The sequence below is a fragment of the Sceloporus occidentalis genome, unplaced genomic scaffold, assembly GCF_023333645.1.
Source record: "Sceloporus occidentalis isolate IW3139 unplaced genomic scaffold, rSceOcc1.0.p SCAF_7, whole genome shotgun sequence".
Classification (NCBI taxonomy): Eukaryota; Metazoa; Chordata; class Lepidosauria; order Squamata; family Phrynosomatidae; genus Sceloporus; species Sceloporus occidentalis.
This window is the reverse complement of record NW_028316987.1, coordinates 61,077,119-61,097,354: the sequence shown is the minus strand read 5'-3', so window position 1 is coordinate 61,097,354 and position 20,236 is coordinate 61,077,119. Positions and strand designations below refer to the sequence as shown.

The following is a 20,236-nucleotide window of genomic DNA, read 5'->3' as shown; positions in this document are numbered from 1 at the left end:
GTCTTATTAAAGTGCTATAAATGTAGTATGAATACACCAAGTGATATTAATGCATTTCCTGAAAATCCAGTCTAGAGACCGTCCATTTGAATAGGCAAATAAATCAGATGGCTTGGATCCTGTTAGTTAATCTCAACTAGAGTAGACCCACTGAATCAATGGTTGAATGGTGAGTCATGAGTCATTGAATCAAACAGTAAACCCAGTTGATTCAATGGCTCTACTCTGGATGGGACTGGCAATAGTTTTTAGAATATTAAGGGGCTGTACATACAGGTGGTGAAACACCACCCCTCTTTGCTACATATGGTTCCTGGAGCAGCCAAACCCCGTGAGAACGGTATGCAGCCCTATGCAACACAGCCCTATGATACCGCTTCCTGTGCGTGATGTGCGGACGCTACACATCACGTACGTAATCATGGCGGCCCCCGTATGGACGGGAGGCCAGCATGATGGCGGCAGTGGTGGCATGTTCTAGGGTTCTGGAGCATGCGGTTGCTGCACCCTCCAGAGCCCTAGAATCGGTGCCACCACGCCGCTTCCTGCCCGTGTGCACTAGGCCTAGTATTCCATAGCACTGAGCCATGGCACTTAAAGTGGTGTCAAACTGAATTATTTCTGCAGTGCAGATGCAGCCTTAGCAAAGCAAAATAGTGTGAACAAATGAGATTTGTCATTCCACAATGGTGGTGGTGGAGGGGGAAACATGCTGAATGTTAGAGATAAAAGAAGCTGTTCTACTCCAATTTTTTCCTCAACAATTTTTACTCTGAAATTTTTGTTAGATTTTTTAATACCACAAATGTTTTGGCTTGCTGAAAAGTTCCATGAGCAACGAATGAGCAATGAATTCCTGCCATGATACTATTACAATAAATTTTGCCTTTAGAGGCTTCATTAGCAGCTGAAGCAGCAACAGGCAATGCACCAGCTCTCCATAATAGACTCCTTTATTGTGGTAGATTTAGAAAGAAACTAACAATTACCTTGTCAGCTCTTGTCTCCAGGTGGCACAATAAAACACTTGGATCTTGGAGCTTTACTATTCAGGGATATTTATTTATAACCTTTCACAAAAGAATTAATATTTATTTCTATTCTCACATATAAATATATTCTCAGCTGGTCTAACTTGCCCTGTGGAACAAATTTTACTGCAGTTTTGGAACTAGTCTGTAGTTGGGAACTATATATATTCATCTCTGGGAGTTACATAGAAGCAAACTGCATTCTCATAACACAAGTTCTGTTAGAAGGAATTATGGGAAATAGAGAAAAATGTGTGTATATGGGGAGGAGGGGAGTAGCAGTGGCTTAATAATTCTTTACACCCAAGGAAGGCTTAGAGGACTCACCAGTCAGGAAGCTAGACAAGAACTTTATTATACCTTTTAAACAAGAACAGAAACAAGAAACACCTGACATTCCCCAAATGGAACTTAGTTCAGTACTACCTAGTGACTAAGTATATAACAACGCCTCCCAAATAAAGACATACAATGTAAGTCCCTTCACTAGAACAGCAGCTCATTTCACTGGGGTCAACATTCTTGGGCTCAGGGACCATCCATAAAGTACACCATACATCTGTGGGGGAAGATGGGGGAATAAAGCTATATCAAACTATGAAACAGGCATTAGTTAAAAGGTAGAAAATCATGATCTGAATGTTGGATAGAAATACAAGCACCTTACAAAGTGATATATACTTTATAAGTTGAGACAGGAGACAATGATTGGACAGTGAGGGACAATCACTGGCTACATAGTTTACAGTGTTAAAAATTATTGTCTGAAACCAGAGCTTCTGCAATTCATACTCTCGTCTCCTTCAGAATAAATGGTTGTAAATTGCTGATGTGGGGCTGTCCTTAAAAGCAATCTGGAGGTTTCACTTGATACAAGGTGTGGCCGGCAGGGTTTACACAGTAGGTCTATACATTGGGGTGGGCAATGGGGAATGACTAGGGAAGCACATTAACCTTTCAGGAGAATGTGGAGTGTTGCAACCCCCACTGCACCTACTCCGACAAAAAAAATAAACAAATCACTTTTTGCCCCTAGATGTCCTCTGGGGGGCATAGAGATATGTTTTGGGGCCTTCCAAGCCCTCCCCACCCCCTAGAGAGCATTTTGGGGCATTTCAGAGCAAACCCCCAAAACCATGGGGGCCACTAAAACAGGCCTAGGGGGCTCAGCCTCAGGCTGCACTTTACCTACCTGCTGTATGTGGATCATCAGAGTTTTCCAATATCTAGGTGTGGTTTCAGAGGTATTTGACCCTATTGATGTGCTCATATATTGTCTATATTTTTTAAAAACCATAGACTCCATTCTACAGCTGAACTGAAGAGATCACTGTTTAGTACAGTTGGCCCTCCTTATACACTGATTTTTTAATACACGGATTCAAGCATCCATGGCTTGAAAATATTTTTTAAAAGTATAAATTTCAAGTATCAAACCTTGATTTTTCCATTTTATATAAGGAACACCATTTTGCTATGTCATTGTATTTAATGGGACTTGAGCTTACACGGATTTTGTTATTCACGAGGGTCCCTGGAACCAAACCCCAGCAGATAACAAGGGTACACTGTATTTAGAATCTTGAAATCCTCTTTTTAAAAGGGAGAAGATAATTATTTTAATATTTATCATCTGTGGAAAGGGAAACATTCATGAGGTACTGTGTAATACATATTATAGCTAGTGTTCTTTGCATCCTTAACAGCATGTCACAGAGCTCAGCAAGGGAGCTGCTAGAGGTGAAAGCAACAATACACACTTGGTGTGACTTGTCAAATGTATACATCTTCCATTACCCCAAGGTGTTCATCTGTTAATAAATCTAGCAATTATTTCAGTTTGTAAAAGTCCACTTTCTTGGTTGTATGACACTTATAAATCCTGAACATTGCATGCTCAGGTAATATGTATAGTCTTGTGGTACTTTTACATTTATTGTTGTTTAATTTGTCATAAAGCCAGTTATAGAGATGAGCTTTTCAGCGTCGGCCTTTTGAGCAAATGATGTTTCACATTAATTATATTTTGTTTTATATTGTGAGTGTGGAGAGTAGCAAGCTTGATGGATAACAAACATTCTCCTATTTCATTCAAAAAGGGATCCAGAAGAAGATTTTTTTAAAAAAGAAAAAAGGCCGAAAACACATCCTAGCATTTCAAAAAAATAAGTAAAGGGCTTGAATAAATTTCATTTGATCTACTCTTGTTGGGCTAGTAACTGGATTCAAACTCCCCATTGTTGCCAAGGGATGGTGGAGCTGCAAAGCATCCCCATAAGCCATTCTTAGCTGATTTTTGCTCAGTGTAAGGGACGATGCAAGGATCTCTTTCCTGAAGCTTTCTTTGCTTCTTTGTTGGGAATACTGGGAATTTCTGTGTAGGGTTTTCTGTCAGTTGGTCTGCTGATATATAAGAATGAAAATATAAGTATATAAGATATTCTTATATATATATATAAAAGAATGAGAATATAAATCTTCACTTATTTCATGCTATCACATATGATAGAATGCAGTTTTAAAACTTTTATCATCACTGAGCAAGAGTGCACTTTTTGAGAATTTCTTTCAAATATTGTTAAAAATGTTTGCATTCAAAAATGGTTTTGTCCAATGCCAGCATTTTTTGCAAAAAAAAAACCCAGAATTTTTTTTTTACTGCAAAGATCCAGCAAGGTGTTTTGTTTTGTTTTGTTTTGCACAAAATCAAGTATTCTGCACACTTTTTTGCACAGAAAACTTATTTTTTCCAAAGTTAAACTTTTTTTCTCACTCACACCCACACACCTTCCAGTATGCAAAAAGAAAAAAAATATTGTAATGGCTGTCCAATTTTGGGATAGGTTATCTTGACATTCAAATCACTTCTTTTCAAGGAGGAGAAAATTTTTGAGAATTCAGGCCCTGATCTTCTAGATCACCACACTATTCATAGTGACCAATCAGATGCCAGTGAGAAATCAAGACATCATGCACCCTAGTTCAGAGAGAAACCTGAAATCAGTGGTAGAGTATGTGCTTTGGACAGAAAGTTGCATGTTCAATTCCTGGCCTCTCCTGGAATGGCTGGAAAACATCTGCCTAAAGCCCTGAAGAGCTTCTCTACAATACTAGGCTGAATGGTCTAATACAATGTAAGACCGTTTCTTTTGTCCCTAATTGGTATTCAGAGACATACTAACTATAGTACTGGATATAACATATAGCCATCATGACTAGTAAATGTTAGTGTTATCTTCTATGAACTTGTCTAATCTTTTTGTATAGCTGACCAATTGGTGGTCGGCATGTTAGTCCATAGTTTCATTATGTGTGCTGTATGAAGAAGTGCTCCCTTTAATATGTCCTGAATTCACATCTTGGGGTCATTGCATCACCCCAGATTCAAGAATTATGAAAGGGACAGAAAAACCTTTCCTCGTCTATTTTCTTCACAGCATATATCATTGCATACCCCATTACTATGATTGGCTTTTCCTCTCTAAGATAAGAGGCTTGAAATTTTATGATTTTTTTTCATAGAGGAGAGTTGACCTAATCATCTCAATCCTTTCCCACCATCTACTCCCATCAGTATTATTTCTGAGGTGCAGCAACATCAACTTTACAATCTGTGCTCCAGCTATAAGAAATACAGCAATTCCAGTTCAGATCATACTGACAAATAGAGCAAGAAGTTAGAAGCTTTGTCTTGTGTGGAGGGAACACTTTTTCATGATGTCATTCCCCCTACATAGCTGTTGAGCTTACTTTGTCTGCTACATTTGTTCACCTGTTATAAAAACGCAAGGTACTTTTGCTCAACTTTGGAACAATTGAGTACGGTACTATTATTTTTGCATCATGTTATTTTTTCCTCCTCAGAGCAAACGAATCATGCAAACCAGCCACAAATTTCTCAAAGATAAAAATATCTTGATGTATTTCAGTGTGAAAGGGGGAGGTGATAACAGCAGGTTAGTAATTATCCTAGCAGGTCAAATGATGCAGAAAATTTCCAGGGCTCAGATATCCTTAAGGAACACAATATGTTTCTGAACTGTTTACAACATTGCCTTCTTCCCAGTTCTGGACTCCAAACCCCTAGTTCAGGTTTGATTACAAGCCAAGGTTATTGGTCATTTTGTAATGTTGGTTGCTGGTATTTTTTTCTTGTTCTGCTCTAAGGATGCTGAGCAGTTTAAGCTACAGTCTTATGCTATTTTATTCTCACAATAAACATATGATAAGCTGAACCTGCTGAAAACTACCCAGTAAATTTTGTGGCTAAGTTTACATGTAAATATTGCTAGATAGTCAAAATCTTCCTTTGCTAAAAAATAATCTTCCTTCAATCAAGAATCTATGTGTTAGGTTCAAGGATAATCATGCACAAAATGTGCCAGGAAACTTATGAATGAATTTCTCATGTCCCTTACAAGTTTGGAAAGCCTACAAGTTTGGAAAACTTAAGTTGTAAAAAGAGATATTCATCAAATGTTATTTTAGGAGATATTGATGAAATATTCTTTTCTGGAATTTGAGGTTCCAGATGTCCTCTATGGCCCGAAACACACAGACCAAATAAAGTGGCTTTTGGACACAGTGAGGGTGTGGCATTCAAATGATGCACACACCCAAAGCAGCTGGAAACTGTTCAGATGCCACGATCCGATCCTTTAGACTGGATCAAAAAGGAGCCAGAATCATCCAGCTCCTGGCAGCAACTGGTTTGAGACTACTTCATCCCTGTTCTTTGACTCAGGCTTCTCCGATCTTAGCATTCTTTGAAGAAGGTGGACAGATAACAATATAGGGTATTTAACAATGTGATCCACATATTAGTAGACTCAAGACTGGATTAATTTAAGTTGATACTTCCTTTATATGAATAATCTTGGTTTTAAGGCTACAGTTTGTGTAAAATATGATAAATTGCTTAGTGAGACTTCTTACTGCACAGGTTTAACTTCTGTACTGGTTAATCTGCCCATACAGACAATTAGATACCACATAACATTCAAGGTATTACTTCTGGAGGGCCATATTATATTATAGAGGGTTATCTGAGAAGCCACCTTCTCCTATATGGACCACTGAAGACTTCATTCTCGGTGAGGAGCAACTCTGCTTACTTAATGAGGCGTCAATTGCTGTAGAGAGGATGATTTATTTTTTATTTTATTTTGCTGGGGGGAAACCTATGGAAGGATCATTCCCTTCAGACTATGTAGACTAACAGTGTTGGGACATTTCCACCAACAACTGAAGACTTACTTGTTTCCTGTATTTTGTTAACACTGCCCCAAACCTTGATTGAACTGTTTTTTATTGATTTTAATATCTTACTGTTTTATTATCTTCAAGTGTTAATCTTATCTTATCTATTTTTATAGTAAACCACCCTTGCTATAAGAGGAAAATGTGTAAAATCCCCTCTGAATAAATCCTGCCAAGAAAATCCTATAGAGTTGCCTTAAATCAGAGTTGATATGAAGGCACATAACAACAAAGGCTATGGGGCTGTAACAGATGCACAGGAAAAAGTAGTTTGGTCCTGCTTTTTCCAAAATAGGGTTGAAACCCTGCCACCTGCATGGCCCACTTCCAAGGAGGGGTGGGTGAATAAGCATGGGTAATTTTTTTTGTTGCTTCTCCAACATACATGTTCACTATTGCACAAACACACCGTGTGCAACCTACAAATACCTCCCACATCCACCCAAATTCCATTCCATTAGATGGCTGCCCCTCTAACTGGTCTACGCAGTCCCAGGTGCAATGCTCTGCCAGTACAGGACATTGGTGTGTGAGTGATACATTGGCAAAGCACAATCATGGAGCCCCCCCCCCCCCATATATGTCTCCTTCACCCCATGCCCTCCTGTTGGGCTGTTTGGAGTTGTCGCACTTTCATTTCGATGCTTTGCCATAACCCCGCACTGATGTCACAACATTTATATGCAGCAGCAAAGGTGCACACTTTCTGCCTTGAGTCAGACTTTCCCACCTTCTTTTTGCTCTGGTTTTTAGTCTTGGAGAACTGCTTTTGAGGCATGCGTGGTCTAAAAGTCCCAAAGCGGCTGGAAACTTCTTTATTTTGCCCATCTGTTTCACCCCTATAATAGAACTATTAAATAATACATTAAGCTACATGATTGTACTGATCAAAAGGCACAGAACAGTAAGACAGATTTACTATGAAAGTCCAACTTGAATGTAAAAGAGCTATACATTCTGCTGTATTAAATTTTACTTTGGCGGATGCAGAACTTTCCATTGAATTGTGCCCATTATGGGTGACTGCAGTTTGTAATTTTCCTGTGTTTCACAAAGGAATACAGTGATTATGTAGTGTTCATATCCAGGCAGAGGACACAGTGACATTTCAAATTGTCTTGACGTCACTAGAAAGAGTGATCCATAGCATTTTGTCACTTTGCTGTGTTTCATATTGATTTGTAATCACCCATGCTGGGGAAGAAGCTAGTAAACAGTAGAGCTTTATTTATAGGAATCTGTCCTATTAACTAATACTAAATAATGATTCTACAGACTTTATATAGACAGAATTGTGTAAGCCCAATGTTCACACTGTCACCCTGGAAAAATTTTCCTTTCCATATTATTTATTAAGGGATACTGTATTATTATTATTATTATTATTATTATTATTATTTAAAAACACACCCTTTTAGTTTAAGAAATGGGTTAGGGCCAGGATTTCAAAAGAGACTTTTTTTACTCTGATTCCCACAGTTAGCCAGCTGTCATGGTCATTGGATACTGCTAAGTGAAGCCACTTACGTTAATCTATGCCATGTAAACAGGGAATATGTTCTATAGTCTCATATATTGTGGTGATCGTGTTCCCCTTGCATTCATGCACCCACAGTTTACTTCAATCTTTAAGCTAAAGTCCCCTTTCTGTTCTGCTGAATCATCAAATGATGTCTAACTCTTATTCCCTGGTAGAAGCATTCAGAGACACAGACTAGGAAAGCTTATACTACAAACTTCTTTCAATTAATCAGATAGGTGCTACAAGATCCCTTTAATAAATAAATAAATAAAATTTTTATTTATACCCCGCCCTTCCGAATGATCAGGGCGGCTAACAAAATGCACCGAAGCGCAGACAGAATACAAAATTAAAAACAACTTTGTGTTCTTACTTCCCTGGTTTAATACCTTGACATCTTGATTACTATTAATTTGTTACTGGTATGTCATACACAGGATTTTTTCCCCCACTAATATATATGGCACCATACTAGCTTCTGCCTGAGATCATTCTGCTGCAGGGGAGTGGTGGCCTGGCAAAACTACCCTCTGAAGTAAAGGGGGACACAGGGAATAGCCAAAGGTCCGCTCCTGGCAACAAGTCATGTGGATGCAGCACCAGAGGAGTGCTGTGATGCTGTCTCCTGTGCTGTGCAGTGCACAGCATCACACTACCCTGGGGTGGAGCCGGAGTGTGTGTCATATGGGCGCTACACCCCAACTCATCCCCCAGGTCAGCCTTTAAGGCTACTCTGCACAGAAGCCATGGCCTTTAAGACCTGAGCATGGCAATCTCATTCATAGAGTTGCCATAAGGTGAAGTTGACTTCACAGCAACTTAAAAGGGCTGTATGTTGCTGTGCCTTCAGTAGTTGTATGACAGAGTGAATGTCAACAGTATAATTTTCATGACAATGCCCACCTGCTGAAATGCCCTCTTCTACATAAGTATTAGTATGCAAAGGATTCTTGTAGCATCTTTGAGACAATGTGAAAGAGAGAAGTTGGTAGCATGAGCTTTCGTAGGTTTGAGTCTACTTCCTTAGCTGCATGGGGAAGTGACAAGTCTACGAAAGCTCATGCTACCAACTTCTCTCTTTCATAGTTTTTTGTGGGTTTGTGGCCATGTTCTAGAAGAGTTTCTTCCTGGCATTTCACCAGCATTTGTGGCTGGCATCTTCAGAGACTGCTTGCCTGGAAAAAATTGGGTGTATATATACTGTGTAAGCCTGGGAAGTACTGTATATATACACACAGTATATATACACCCAACTTTTTCCAGGCAAGCAGTCTCTGAAGATGCCAGCCACAGATGCTGGCGAAACGTCAGGAAGAAACTCTTCTAGAACATGGCCACATAGCCCGAAAAACCCACAAAAAACTATGGATGCCAGCCATGAAAGTCTTCGACTTCACATTCTCTCTTTCAGTTAGTCTCAAAGGTGCTATAAGATCCCTTTGCATACTGATTTTCCAGACTAACACAGTTATGATTTTCAATTCCACTACATAAGTATTAAGTGTACAAGATCCTTGTCCTCCTTTTCACATGGCTACCCTACTGTCGAGGTCTGTCAGCAAATTGGGATGTTATTTATGGATATCTTGGAAGTTTAATTTAAGGGGTATGGAAATGAAAAGGAGGAAATAATGTTCTGCTAGAAACTCATTTGAAAATATAGAATAAATGAGGTACTGGATTTTGTTTTATTCAAATTGGCCTCCCTGCTTTTACTTTAACAAATCCTTGGTTTTGTACTATGATGTATTTATGCTTGGATCCCTACTTAGTTTTTGTGCATCTACCTACAGTATATCATAAACAATGAATTGTCCTTAAAAATAGCATTGCAGGACAAGGCACAGACATGCCTAGATCTTTAAACATTGCAATCAAGTCTGGAAGCAGCTATTTTAAGTCAACACTTCCTTTTATATTTAGAGCCCTCTGCAGTATAAATTGTTTAGTGCTTCTCCCCAGTTAGATGGAAGGCATTGTTGCTTGCAGCATTTAACATGCTGTGCTGCAGTAGAAAACTGACATTAAGGGGAAACAATACACTTCAAAATCAAAGTGCAATTCCTTGCTGGATGAGTTTTCTCTCCCCAGGGGTGTGATGGCTTTCAGCTATCCCTCTCTCCCTCCCTCATTACTTGTATGTCTTAGACCTGAAAGGCAGCAGAGAGATAGTAGTGCTCCAGCCAACTCTTTCTGCAGTGTAGCCAGAGAAACGGGCAACAAAAATAGAACGTCCAGGTTTGCTGCGCGTGGGTGAAGCAGAAACCACATTATGAGTAGAAGCTTCCACAGTATTATTTTAGAACCAGCACAGATCTGTTCCCCTTTTTGCTGCCTTGTCAAAGATGAGCCACAGTCTATTAGGAGAGAGCGAGAAAGAACGTCAAACACCCATGAAAATACTGCTCAGTCTCCGTCACATGCATAAACAGAGAGAGAGAGAGAGAGAGAGAGAGAGAGAGTAGTATAAACACACACATACACAAATAGTACACACAGAGAGAGGCAGGCGCAGGTTTGGCACTGGGCAAAGGTAATCGCTTTATCTGAAGGATCACACTGGAGACCTGCAGCTTTGAAAGACAGAGACTGGCCAGCTGGGTTAGCTGAGGTATTTTTAAATGCATTCATGCAGGCTCCAATCATCCGGCCATGCTTGACCTATTTTTGGCTCAGGCTAGCCATTGTTCTATTTCTGTTGCCTGTGGGCCATGCTGTTGTTGATCTGTATGCAAATGAGATCTCACTAGCTTCAGCCAACTTTGCACAGAGAGAAAGAGAGGCAGGCAGGCAGGCAGGCAAAGAAAGAGGCGGAGGAAGAAGAGGACCTGGAGACAGAGACACATGTCAGGGTTGGGAGCAATTGAAACTTAAACCCCTGGGGAGTCAAGTCCCTAGAAACTGTGCTTGCTTGTTTTTGTTTTTAAGTGGTTTTATTTCTCTTGCTGGACTCCCGAGAATAACCTGGGGGAGAAATATAGCCTCCCTCCACCTGCTCTTTGGCTCCAGTACACAGCTAACCCAACAAGAGAGGTGCATAATAAAATCTTTTATTACTCAGATAGAAGCACTGTTATATTCCTATGGTTTATTTATCTGCGTCTGAATGGAATTGTCTTAAGACTGGATTTCCATTGTAGCCAGTGCTTTTGTTTCTCTATAGAAACCTTATGAGTATAGTCATAATCCATTTTAGTAAGCGGTGTCATTATTATTACTATTATAATTATTATTTTTAAAAATACCTCCTGAGGAGGAGAAGGAGGAAACAACCAGATGGGGGTCATTTCCAACGCCTCTGAACGGTTGGTGATGAATCCTTCATGTAGCTGAAGTGCAGACTGATTGGAATATGCTGCAGACAATTTACGAGAGTGAATCGTGTTTTTCCTCAGATGGAGTTTCAGGACGTGACCAGCTCTTGGCTCAGCAAAGAATGCACAGTATGATCAGCTCAGGTAAGAGCCTTCATGTAGAAAAGCTTCATATATAAAAGTATGACAAAACTAAGCATTTGTTGTTAAGCTCAATATCTATCACCTTTCATTTATATTCAGTTTCTTGTTCACTGAAAAGAAGCTTTGCAGAAATTAGTATTTTTCAATTTATTCTGCTGTTGCTGCTGCTGTTTTGTGCTTTATATTTTCTTCCCTTGTGAGAATACTGATTTCTAAGCAGGAAAAAAAGTAATTTGCATATCCCTTGTTGTGTTTCCCTGTCTTGTTTATGTCGGGTTTGAAGAATGCTTACAGAATTATAATATGCTTACAGCCTGGAACCCTGTCAATTTGGAAGTAATCCTCATAGGTTACATTCTTAACTAGGCTATAATCCTTTATTTTCTTATGGGGAAGCAAGTCCCATTGAACAGAATCAGACTTATGTCTGAGTAGATTTGTAGTAGTCCAGTGTTAAAGAACCATAGAAATCAGTGCAGTTTAGTATGGTTTAGAAACAGGTACCTAGTTTCCTTTGCATGAACAAGATCAGACCCCCTTATGCTCAGAAGGTCTTTCTGAATCCATTTTCAATTGAATTTATCAACAGACACAAGCACAGAATGGTAAGGGAGAATTTATTTTGTGTCATTGCTTTGTTACAATGGTAACTCTGGAAGTTTCACATAATGAAAGGTTTTTGCTAACATATTTTTCAGATTCCCCAGTGGTGTCATGTAAAATAATTCTCAAATACATCTATATGTACTGGATTTATAGTTCATATCTATTACTTGAAACATATTTGGGAACACTGAAGGGAAAGTTGGATGCAATGATTCACTAAAACTGTCTGGAGAACAGGTGTTTTAAAGATGCAGTTACAGAATTTTTGAAATTACCTTCACATTTGGAAGGTTTTCTTGGATTCTGTGACAGCTTGTTTGCATAATTTGTAAAAAAAATAACAAAGGTTGATCTATCAATGAATTGTATAATCCTTCATGCGTACAGCGTTGTCTTGCAAGGCTCTCTGTGCTTGAGCCAACGATGCTATACCTTAACTTCACTGATTTTAAACTCTGTGTTTTCTCTTCATTTGAAATGTCTGATTTGTTTCATAGTCTTACTCAAAATTTGTACAGAGAGCACCTATAATTTTCTGAGAGGGGGAAAGAAAAATTTGGTTGACAGACTGCACATGACAGTGTCTATACACTGCCCACATCCAGATGCAATGTCCTCAGCACTTGTTGATCATCAGCTTTATAGGGATACTGTGATATTGAATCACAGGTAAGTTCAAGTGAGCACTCTAAACTAGAATTATAGGAATCAGGGTGTCTTACAAACTGTGAAAGGCTATTAGTTTGTTTTTACATGCTCAGATTGTGATTTGTGCTGTCCTCAAAAAAAAAAAAGCATATAAAATGAATGGACAATTGGTAGAGACCAGCAACTGAACCTTTGCTCATCATTGCATCTCCATGTTTGGGGAAAAAGTTATAACTCAATTTCTGCCTGCTATGCTTCTTTTAGAACACATACAATTTGTGTTGCTCTGGAAATCTTTTTTGTGTGTATATATATATATATATACAAGAGACACTTGGACCATTGCAAGTATACTGATTGCAAGTACACTGGGAAGACATATGTCCCTTCTCAACTGCAAAAGTGATGTGTATTGGGTGAGGTGATCTTACCAAAGTCAAATTTCTTTCTCGGAGACTTTTTATTTTGTAGAGTAGGTGTACTTGTTGATCTGACTTGGGTTATCATGGGCTGAGAAAAATCTGACAATATTCCCTTTTGTGAATAGCTAACCTTTAGAGATTAGGGCTGAAATACTATTCTCACTTTCCTAGGAGTATAGGCCATTGACCACAGTGGCACTTAGCTCTGACAAGACATTCATGAGCTTGCACAATAAGTTTGGTATCAGTAGATACAGGAAAGTCCAGTTTTTCAAACCTATTCAGCACCAAGACATATAATCACAGAGTTGGAAGAAACAACAAGGGCAGTGTACAGTCCTCCCTCTGTTCTTGTGGTCTTTGGACTCGCATCCCTTGCTTATGTGCAAGGGATGAATAGAGGAAGAATGAATGGGGTGTGCACCCGTGCGTATATTCAAGCCAAGGTGGCTTGAATATAAGCAAAACTCAATTTTTGCGAGGGGGTCTGGAATGGATCCCCTGTGAAAAAGTAGGAATGACTATAGTCCAACCCCCTGCCATGAGAAGTGGCATCTTATGAAATCCCATCTTTCTGATATATAAAGGTACAGGAGTACCCATACTAAAAGACTTGCCAGTGCTAATCTGTGTGTATTACCAGCTGTAAAAAAATGTCTATCAGGATAATGGATTTAAAGCCCAAGGGCTGCTATTTCCATGTTTTAATAGCCATCCCATCACTCCCTGTGGAAGAAAAAAATCTCAGTCTTTAGTATCCAATGGAATCAGATATTTTAAGAAGTCTTATTATAGTAAGAGTAAAGGAGACACAATGCATCAAAAGACTAGAAGGTCCAAGAAAGAAAGGTGATGACAGGGAAGTGGGCACAAACAGGATATTGGGGAGGCAAGACAAGTATGACTGGGAAGAGTGAGCAGCAAGGAGGTAAGAAGGTCACAGTGCACTGAAAATAATGAGAGCTACAGGCGAGTGAGCCCAGGGTAGGTGATAGACTTTATTTTGGCTGCTGCCATTGATTCTGTTCATATCGCTGACCTGAAGGCTTCAGCCTGAAGTTGGAGGAGGTCACAGCAGGAGAGAGCATGTGGAGGAGGTTGCCTGGCAACTGCCAAAAAAGCGCTTGCTTGTTGTTTCTGGGTAACCACATGCTTTCTGCCTCCCCCTGTCTGTTTTGGAAGACATCCAGGCAGACATGGAGCTGAAGGCTCCAGTCTGCTTGGTACAGAGTTTATGGAGTTAGTACATACATCCCATCTTAGAATGTAGTGGTCATCAGAGATTTCAAAGGACTTTGGCATGTTGCCTGTGCTTTTTTGATCACCAGTGCCAGCCATTAGTTCCCTTAAAAAAAAAAAAAAACCTAATCAATCAAAATTGTGGTGAGCCATCTAATGGATTTTTACTAATCATAGATGAAATTTAAAGTGCTGTGCATTCTTCAAGTTCTTTTTGGACACACTAGATAGCTGAGCTGGAAAGACCAATGAATGAAGATTTTGATCACTGTATAAAATAAGTAGGATAAATCGGATAACTGCTATGATCAGTGGTTGATGAGTTCAGTGTTAGAGCTGCCATCTTTCTACTGGCCTTGCTTGTTCATGTCCTGACTCACAGTGGTTAAGCTGATGGAGATTTCCCCATCACCTTACTTTTCATGCCAGGGGGAGCTTCAAATGATAAGTTTTTGTAAATCAGACTGCTTTAAATTGAAGTCTTATGTAGTCAGGTCAATAAAATCTGACAGCTTGAAAGGTGGACATTGTTCTTCCAGTAAGAGCTTTGATTTGCTTTATCTTATGATGTTATCATCACCACACTTACTTCAGAAATGAATTCATAGAAATGTGTTCAGGATTTCAAGATCAAGACGTAGAGAGGAGTGGAAATTTCATTTCGAGTGTCTCTTAACTTAACACCACTCCTAAAATTCAAGTATGGGATGATCTGTGCTGATATCATACAGCTTTTTCTGAAGAATCTTTTTTTTTAATGAGTATTAGACAAACAATTATAATATAACTTGGCATATGCAATATATTGTGGCCTATATAAATCATTTACCATCAGTCATGAAGAAAAGGCATTAACACAGATGAAGCATGTACTAAATGGATTCTATTTGAGTCACAAAGCCTTAAATAAATTGTGCAAGCATTCCTCAGCTCAGACCACTCAGTCTTAAGAAATAAAAATGGATCTAAGAGGCATTTGATACATGTTCACAAACTAAACTGTCACAAGAGTTTCTCAGGCTATGAAGCTTGTGAAATATTGCTGTCATTTGAAACAGCACATCTAGAATTCCCTTAATTACTGCTTCCTCCATTTGTTTCCCTCTCAGTCAGCAGTGCCTATTATGAATGGGATGAACTGGATAGATACCAATCAAAAATCAGATTATGAATAGGAAATTCTAGACTGGTGCCTAATAAAGGCAACTATGCAAGTGCTTGACAATAAGACAATAAGGTATATGCCACTACAGTCTTTAAAAAAAAGATATAAAGTTTTAAAATAAGGAAAAAATATTAATATACTTTCAAATACCTATTATTTTAGCGATAAACACATTATACAAGAAAGAAAAGTTCCTTTTCTTCATGAAATGTTTTTTTTAGAGACTACTATTCTTCACTTTGTTCTTTCTTGACTCACCCTTATATGATATATAAATAAATTGGCTCAGGATTGTTGTGTCAATATATAATAGATGTAAATAATAGTGTGAGCAGGGCCAGGTAGCAAAAAGAGGGATGTGCTTGTTGGCAACACTGTAGAAAGTAGTGATCAGTGTATGTTGTTGAGCCAGACTGAAGTGCTCTGATTTCTAACATATCATAAAACAATTGGACATGATCTGAATTCTCTTAGCAGTCTCTGCTAAAATAGATTCCTTGACTAAGTGTTAACTCACCATTTAGCAATGGTGGACCTAATCCAACACTGTATTGTAAATTTGTGCTGCACAAGACCAAAGTAGACAGTTCAAATAAAAATGTCTCAGTAATGCATGGCAGAAAGTTTGCAGTGAAGCAAAGTGGTTCAAGTGGATAAAGCCAACATATGAAAAATACCTTTCCTCTGAAATAATCTGCAGTCAGTCTGACCAGGTAAATTATTCTATCTTCCTTAGTGGTACAAACAACTTATCCACTAAGTCTTCAAAAACAAAGGAGCTTACCACACAGCCCCCAGGGATGTTCCTGGCGCAGAACGAAAGGGAGTGGGATGGGAACAGAATGGGGGCTATCACACATTTTATCACATGCCAGAAAGCCACCGCTGCCACTGGAAGTTCCCATTTCATTCCAAATCCGTCCCACAAGAGGTGATTTTCAGGAGCTGTTCAAAAGCGTTCCTGAAAATCCCCTCCTGTGAGACAGATCTGGAAGGGAATGGGAACTTCCGGCGGCATCAGCGGTATTCTGGCATGCAATAAAATGCGTAATAGCCCCCATCTGTTCCCATCCCGCTCCCTTTCATTTTGCACCGGGAACATCCCTGAGGGATGTGTGGTAAGCTTAAGAGTGGTGTGCATATATATGTGTCAGAGGAATAGCAGTTTGATGTTTACTTGTTTATTTTTCTTTATCTTGGTATCTTAGCTTCTTTCAATAGAAACCTGCCTTGGTATTAAGATCATTGTCAAAAATTCTTGAGTTTTTTCCTCTGTCATTTGAAAAGGGGCAGGTGCAGAGTCTTTTCTGGCATGACACCACATTTCTGAAATTCTGCCTGGCACATACCGCCAAGAAACGGCGTCCAGGCAGCAATTGTAGGGTTAGGGACCACGCACGAACCACACGGTCCCTAACCTTACGACGTCACGGCAGTGGCGTAATGGCGGCCTCCTGTCCATACGGGGGCCGCCATTGTGACGTAAGTGACACACATCATATAGATGTGTTGTTGCGTGTTGCTTACATCATGAGTGCACCAATGGCACACTCATGATGTGCGCAAGGCATCCCAAGAAGACCCTGGTTTTTCTGGGTTCTTTTGGGGGCAGAGGGATGCCGTACAGCTTGGCTGTCTCCAGCCCACGGAGGTATGTACTGGGTCTTAGTCAGTCTTTTCTAAGACTAAAAGAAAACTCTTCCCAATATTTAGTTAAGTAACAGCAACATTACAATTCTGCAGTGGTAATTCTAGTCTAGTATTACCATGAGGATGTCCAGAAATGTTTTTCTCTCCCCCCCCCCCCCATTCTGTCTTCTTCCCTACATTTTAGCATTTCCAGACCGAATATTCAGTAAATCAGAAAGCTGTTGAAAGCATGTCTTTTTGAGAATCACTGGCAGTGGTCATGCTTCTTTCAAGTTGTGAGCAAAGTGTTCTAAATGCTCCTGCAAGTGCATAGAAGAGAAACTATAGCAGCAGACCACTGAACTGTTTCCTCCTAAAACATAGATGGATGTGGTGCATGGGGCCTCATGCAGTTGGCCCTCCAACAATTTCCCTTTTCTGGCAACAAGGTGGTTTGCCTGTTCTGTAATAAGACTTTTAAATAAGGCATAGGGTTGTCCTGACTGTGACCTGCAACTGTCCTGATTTGGCAGTCCAGATTAATTCTCCATTGTCCCACTTTTTCAGGTCATTTTAAAAATGTCCTGGTTTCTCTCTCCTCCACCTACTCAGTTCAAAGTGCAAAAGAAGTTTGCATGCAGTTAACTCAATAAGGGGAAAAGGAGAGGAGGAGAAAGAATCTTGCTCATGGTAGGCTTCCTAGCTTGTATGTTCCTAATATCTTTTGCCATCTTGGCCAGCATACTGATGTTGCTTGGCCATATTTGTCCTATTTTTCATCAGTGAAATATTGGAGGGTATGTCTGCCTTGTTTAGCCATTTTAAAAAGAAAGAAACCAGACGTTAACCATTTCCAGCCTTATTTTTTACTTTTTGGTCATTTTAGTGGTTTTTGCAACACCCCACCCCCCGAAGGTTCCAGGGACAGATAACTGCCCCCAAACCAGTCAGACGTGCCCAGTCCAACAGGCAAAACATGTTGTGATATATTGTGGGGAGCACTTCAGTATGCATAAAACTGTCCAGAGGTGTTGTTGTTAATTAGGTTATCAGCCAAGTCATGCAGGAAAAGTTATGGGTGCATCTGCAGAAGAAACTACAGAACTATTTATGTGGCCAGTGTCTGAACATACTGAAGTGCTCCCTCCACACAAATATTTTCATAGATTACACAGATGGTTATGGTAGACATAGCATGTGTTGGCATTGCAAGTAAACATTTAATGAGTTTTGAACACCTGTGGCACTATTATTTTCGCTGCTCTTATAAAAGTACTAGTAAGAGACAAAATGATATCATCTTTGACCTGAGATTCTGTATATTTTATCATTGTTTCTACTATTAACATAAAATGTAATCTTACTAAGATCAGTAGAAATTGCTGCAGAACATCTTCATTATTGTCTTCTTTGTTCATTCTGTGAAACTAGCAAACACAATATAAACATGCTAGAGGACTCATGTTTAAGATGTTCTGGAGAGGAGTTCACAGAGTTTTCCCTTTCCATCATGTTATACTGCACAGCACTGGTCCAGTTCAGCTAAAGTGGGACTTCGTGATGAACCCCCCCCCCCCCAGCTTCATGAACACATTGACCACTCTTGGATTCATTAATAATTTGCAAAGTAATTCACAGTGATCCACATGCACATATTTACCATAGTACAAATCCCACCTGCATGTAGAAGCAGAATGAGATAATCTTCCCAGAAATGAGAGGGAGTTATGCTATTGATTGCCTCTGAGTTTTCCTAGTTGTGCACTCCTGAGAAACAATCCTACAAAGGTAGACTGCACTATTACAATGGAATTAATGTTAATAAAATTAAAACAAATAGTTGCTTCCATCATCATCATCATCATCATCATCATCATCATCATCAATATCCACTTTTGCCCCCAAACTGGGATTCAGAGCAACTTAGAATTTAAAAAACAAAACAAAACACTACAATTAGAAACAGACAAAAGAGAGCATTAAAATAGGATTAAATTATTGCAGTATGATGCAGTAAATGATGCAGTATTATTGCATCACTTGTTAAAAATAAAATAAAAAGCAGTTTTAAAAAGATAACATCACTTAAAAGCAGTACACTATAAAAAAGTACAATACCACAAGCCCAATCTTTAAAGTCTTTATGTTCTAAAAGCCTATCTGAATAAAAATGTCTTTGGGCCAGAACAGACCAGCCACAAAAGCTGGTTTCCGGGCAGCTTTGGGGTGTGGTGTGTAGAGCCACATGCTCCCAAGACTTCCAGAAGCCTCTCAGCCTCTCACCCACATGTGGGTGGCTTCAAGATGTTCCAGGGGCATGGTGTGGGGTTTTGATGCCACATGCCTCTGGAGCATCTTGAAGCCACCTGGAGTTGTGGCAGGGCCACCTAAGGTGGCTTTTTACCAGCCCAAATAGGAGTGAATCTTTTCTGCTCCTATTTAGGCCAGTGTATTCGGACTGTGGAGTGTGGCTGCTGGGGCGGCCCCAATTTACCCTTTTGGGACAATCTGTTTAGCCCCTTAGTCTGCCAATGGAAGAATAACAAGGAGGGGGCCATTCTAGTCTCCCTGGGAAGGGGTTTTCAGAGTGTAGGGGCAGCCACCATGAAGGCCCTCTCATTCCCACTGACTGCTTGAGAAGGTGGGACTGAGAAATATGTCAAGTTTGGGGACAAGTATTTTGCTGTAAAGTAAACATATGCCTATAAATACTAGGCAGATCACTGAATTTGTATGGAGCAAACTGGATTACAGAGCAGTTATTAGGGGCAGAGGGAAAGTGTGTGTGTGTGTGTGCACGCGCTTTCAAGTTGCCTGCTGATTTATGGCAACCCAATCAGTTTCATAGGGTTTTCATGGGCAAAGAATACTCAGAGGTAATTTTGTAAGTTCCTTCCTCTGAAATACCACCTACAGTACCTGATATTCATTGGCAATCTCCCATTCAAGTACTAACCAGGGCTAACCTTGCTTTGCTTCCATGATCACACAGGATCTGGTGCCTTTAGGGTATTCAGAGAGGCTGCAGAGGGAAAGTATAAAATCATAAAAATTATGTCTCTGAGTTTTTCTTTCTGAATTAAATGCCAGGTGTGAGTGTGTGCACACATGTGCATTCATGAACAAGCATGTGCATGAGTGCATGTGCACATGTATACATTTGATGTAGACAGCCAGATGACAAAGAGTGAGAGAATATGAGAGAGAGAACAGGATTTAACTCATGGAATTGATATGGGAGGAAAGGTTAATCCATG

The 20,236-nt window shown here is 39.7% G+C and overlaps 1 protein-coding gene across 5 annotated transcripts in view; it reads left to right on the top strand.

The window, feature by feature from the left end:
* The window catches only part of HDAC9 (histone deacetylase 9), a 266,320-nt gene that overhangs the window by 143,709 nt on the left and 102,375 nt on the right, over positions 1-20,236 (top strand). For all 5 annotated transcript variants that reach the window (XM_089533110.1, XM_089533111.1, XM_089533109.1 and 2 more), the window contains exon 2: positions 11,208-11,270. In XM_089533110.1, the coding sequence (XP_089389236.1) occupies positions 11,208-11,270 (63 nt within the window). The remainder of the gene's footprint in view (positions 1-11,207; positions 11,271-20,236) is intronic.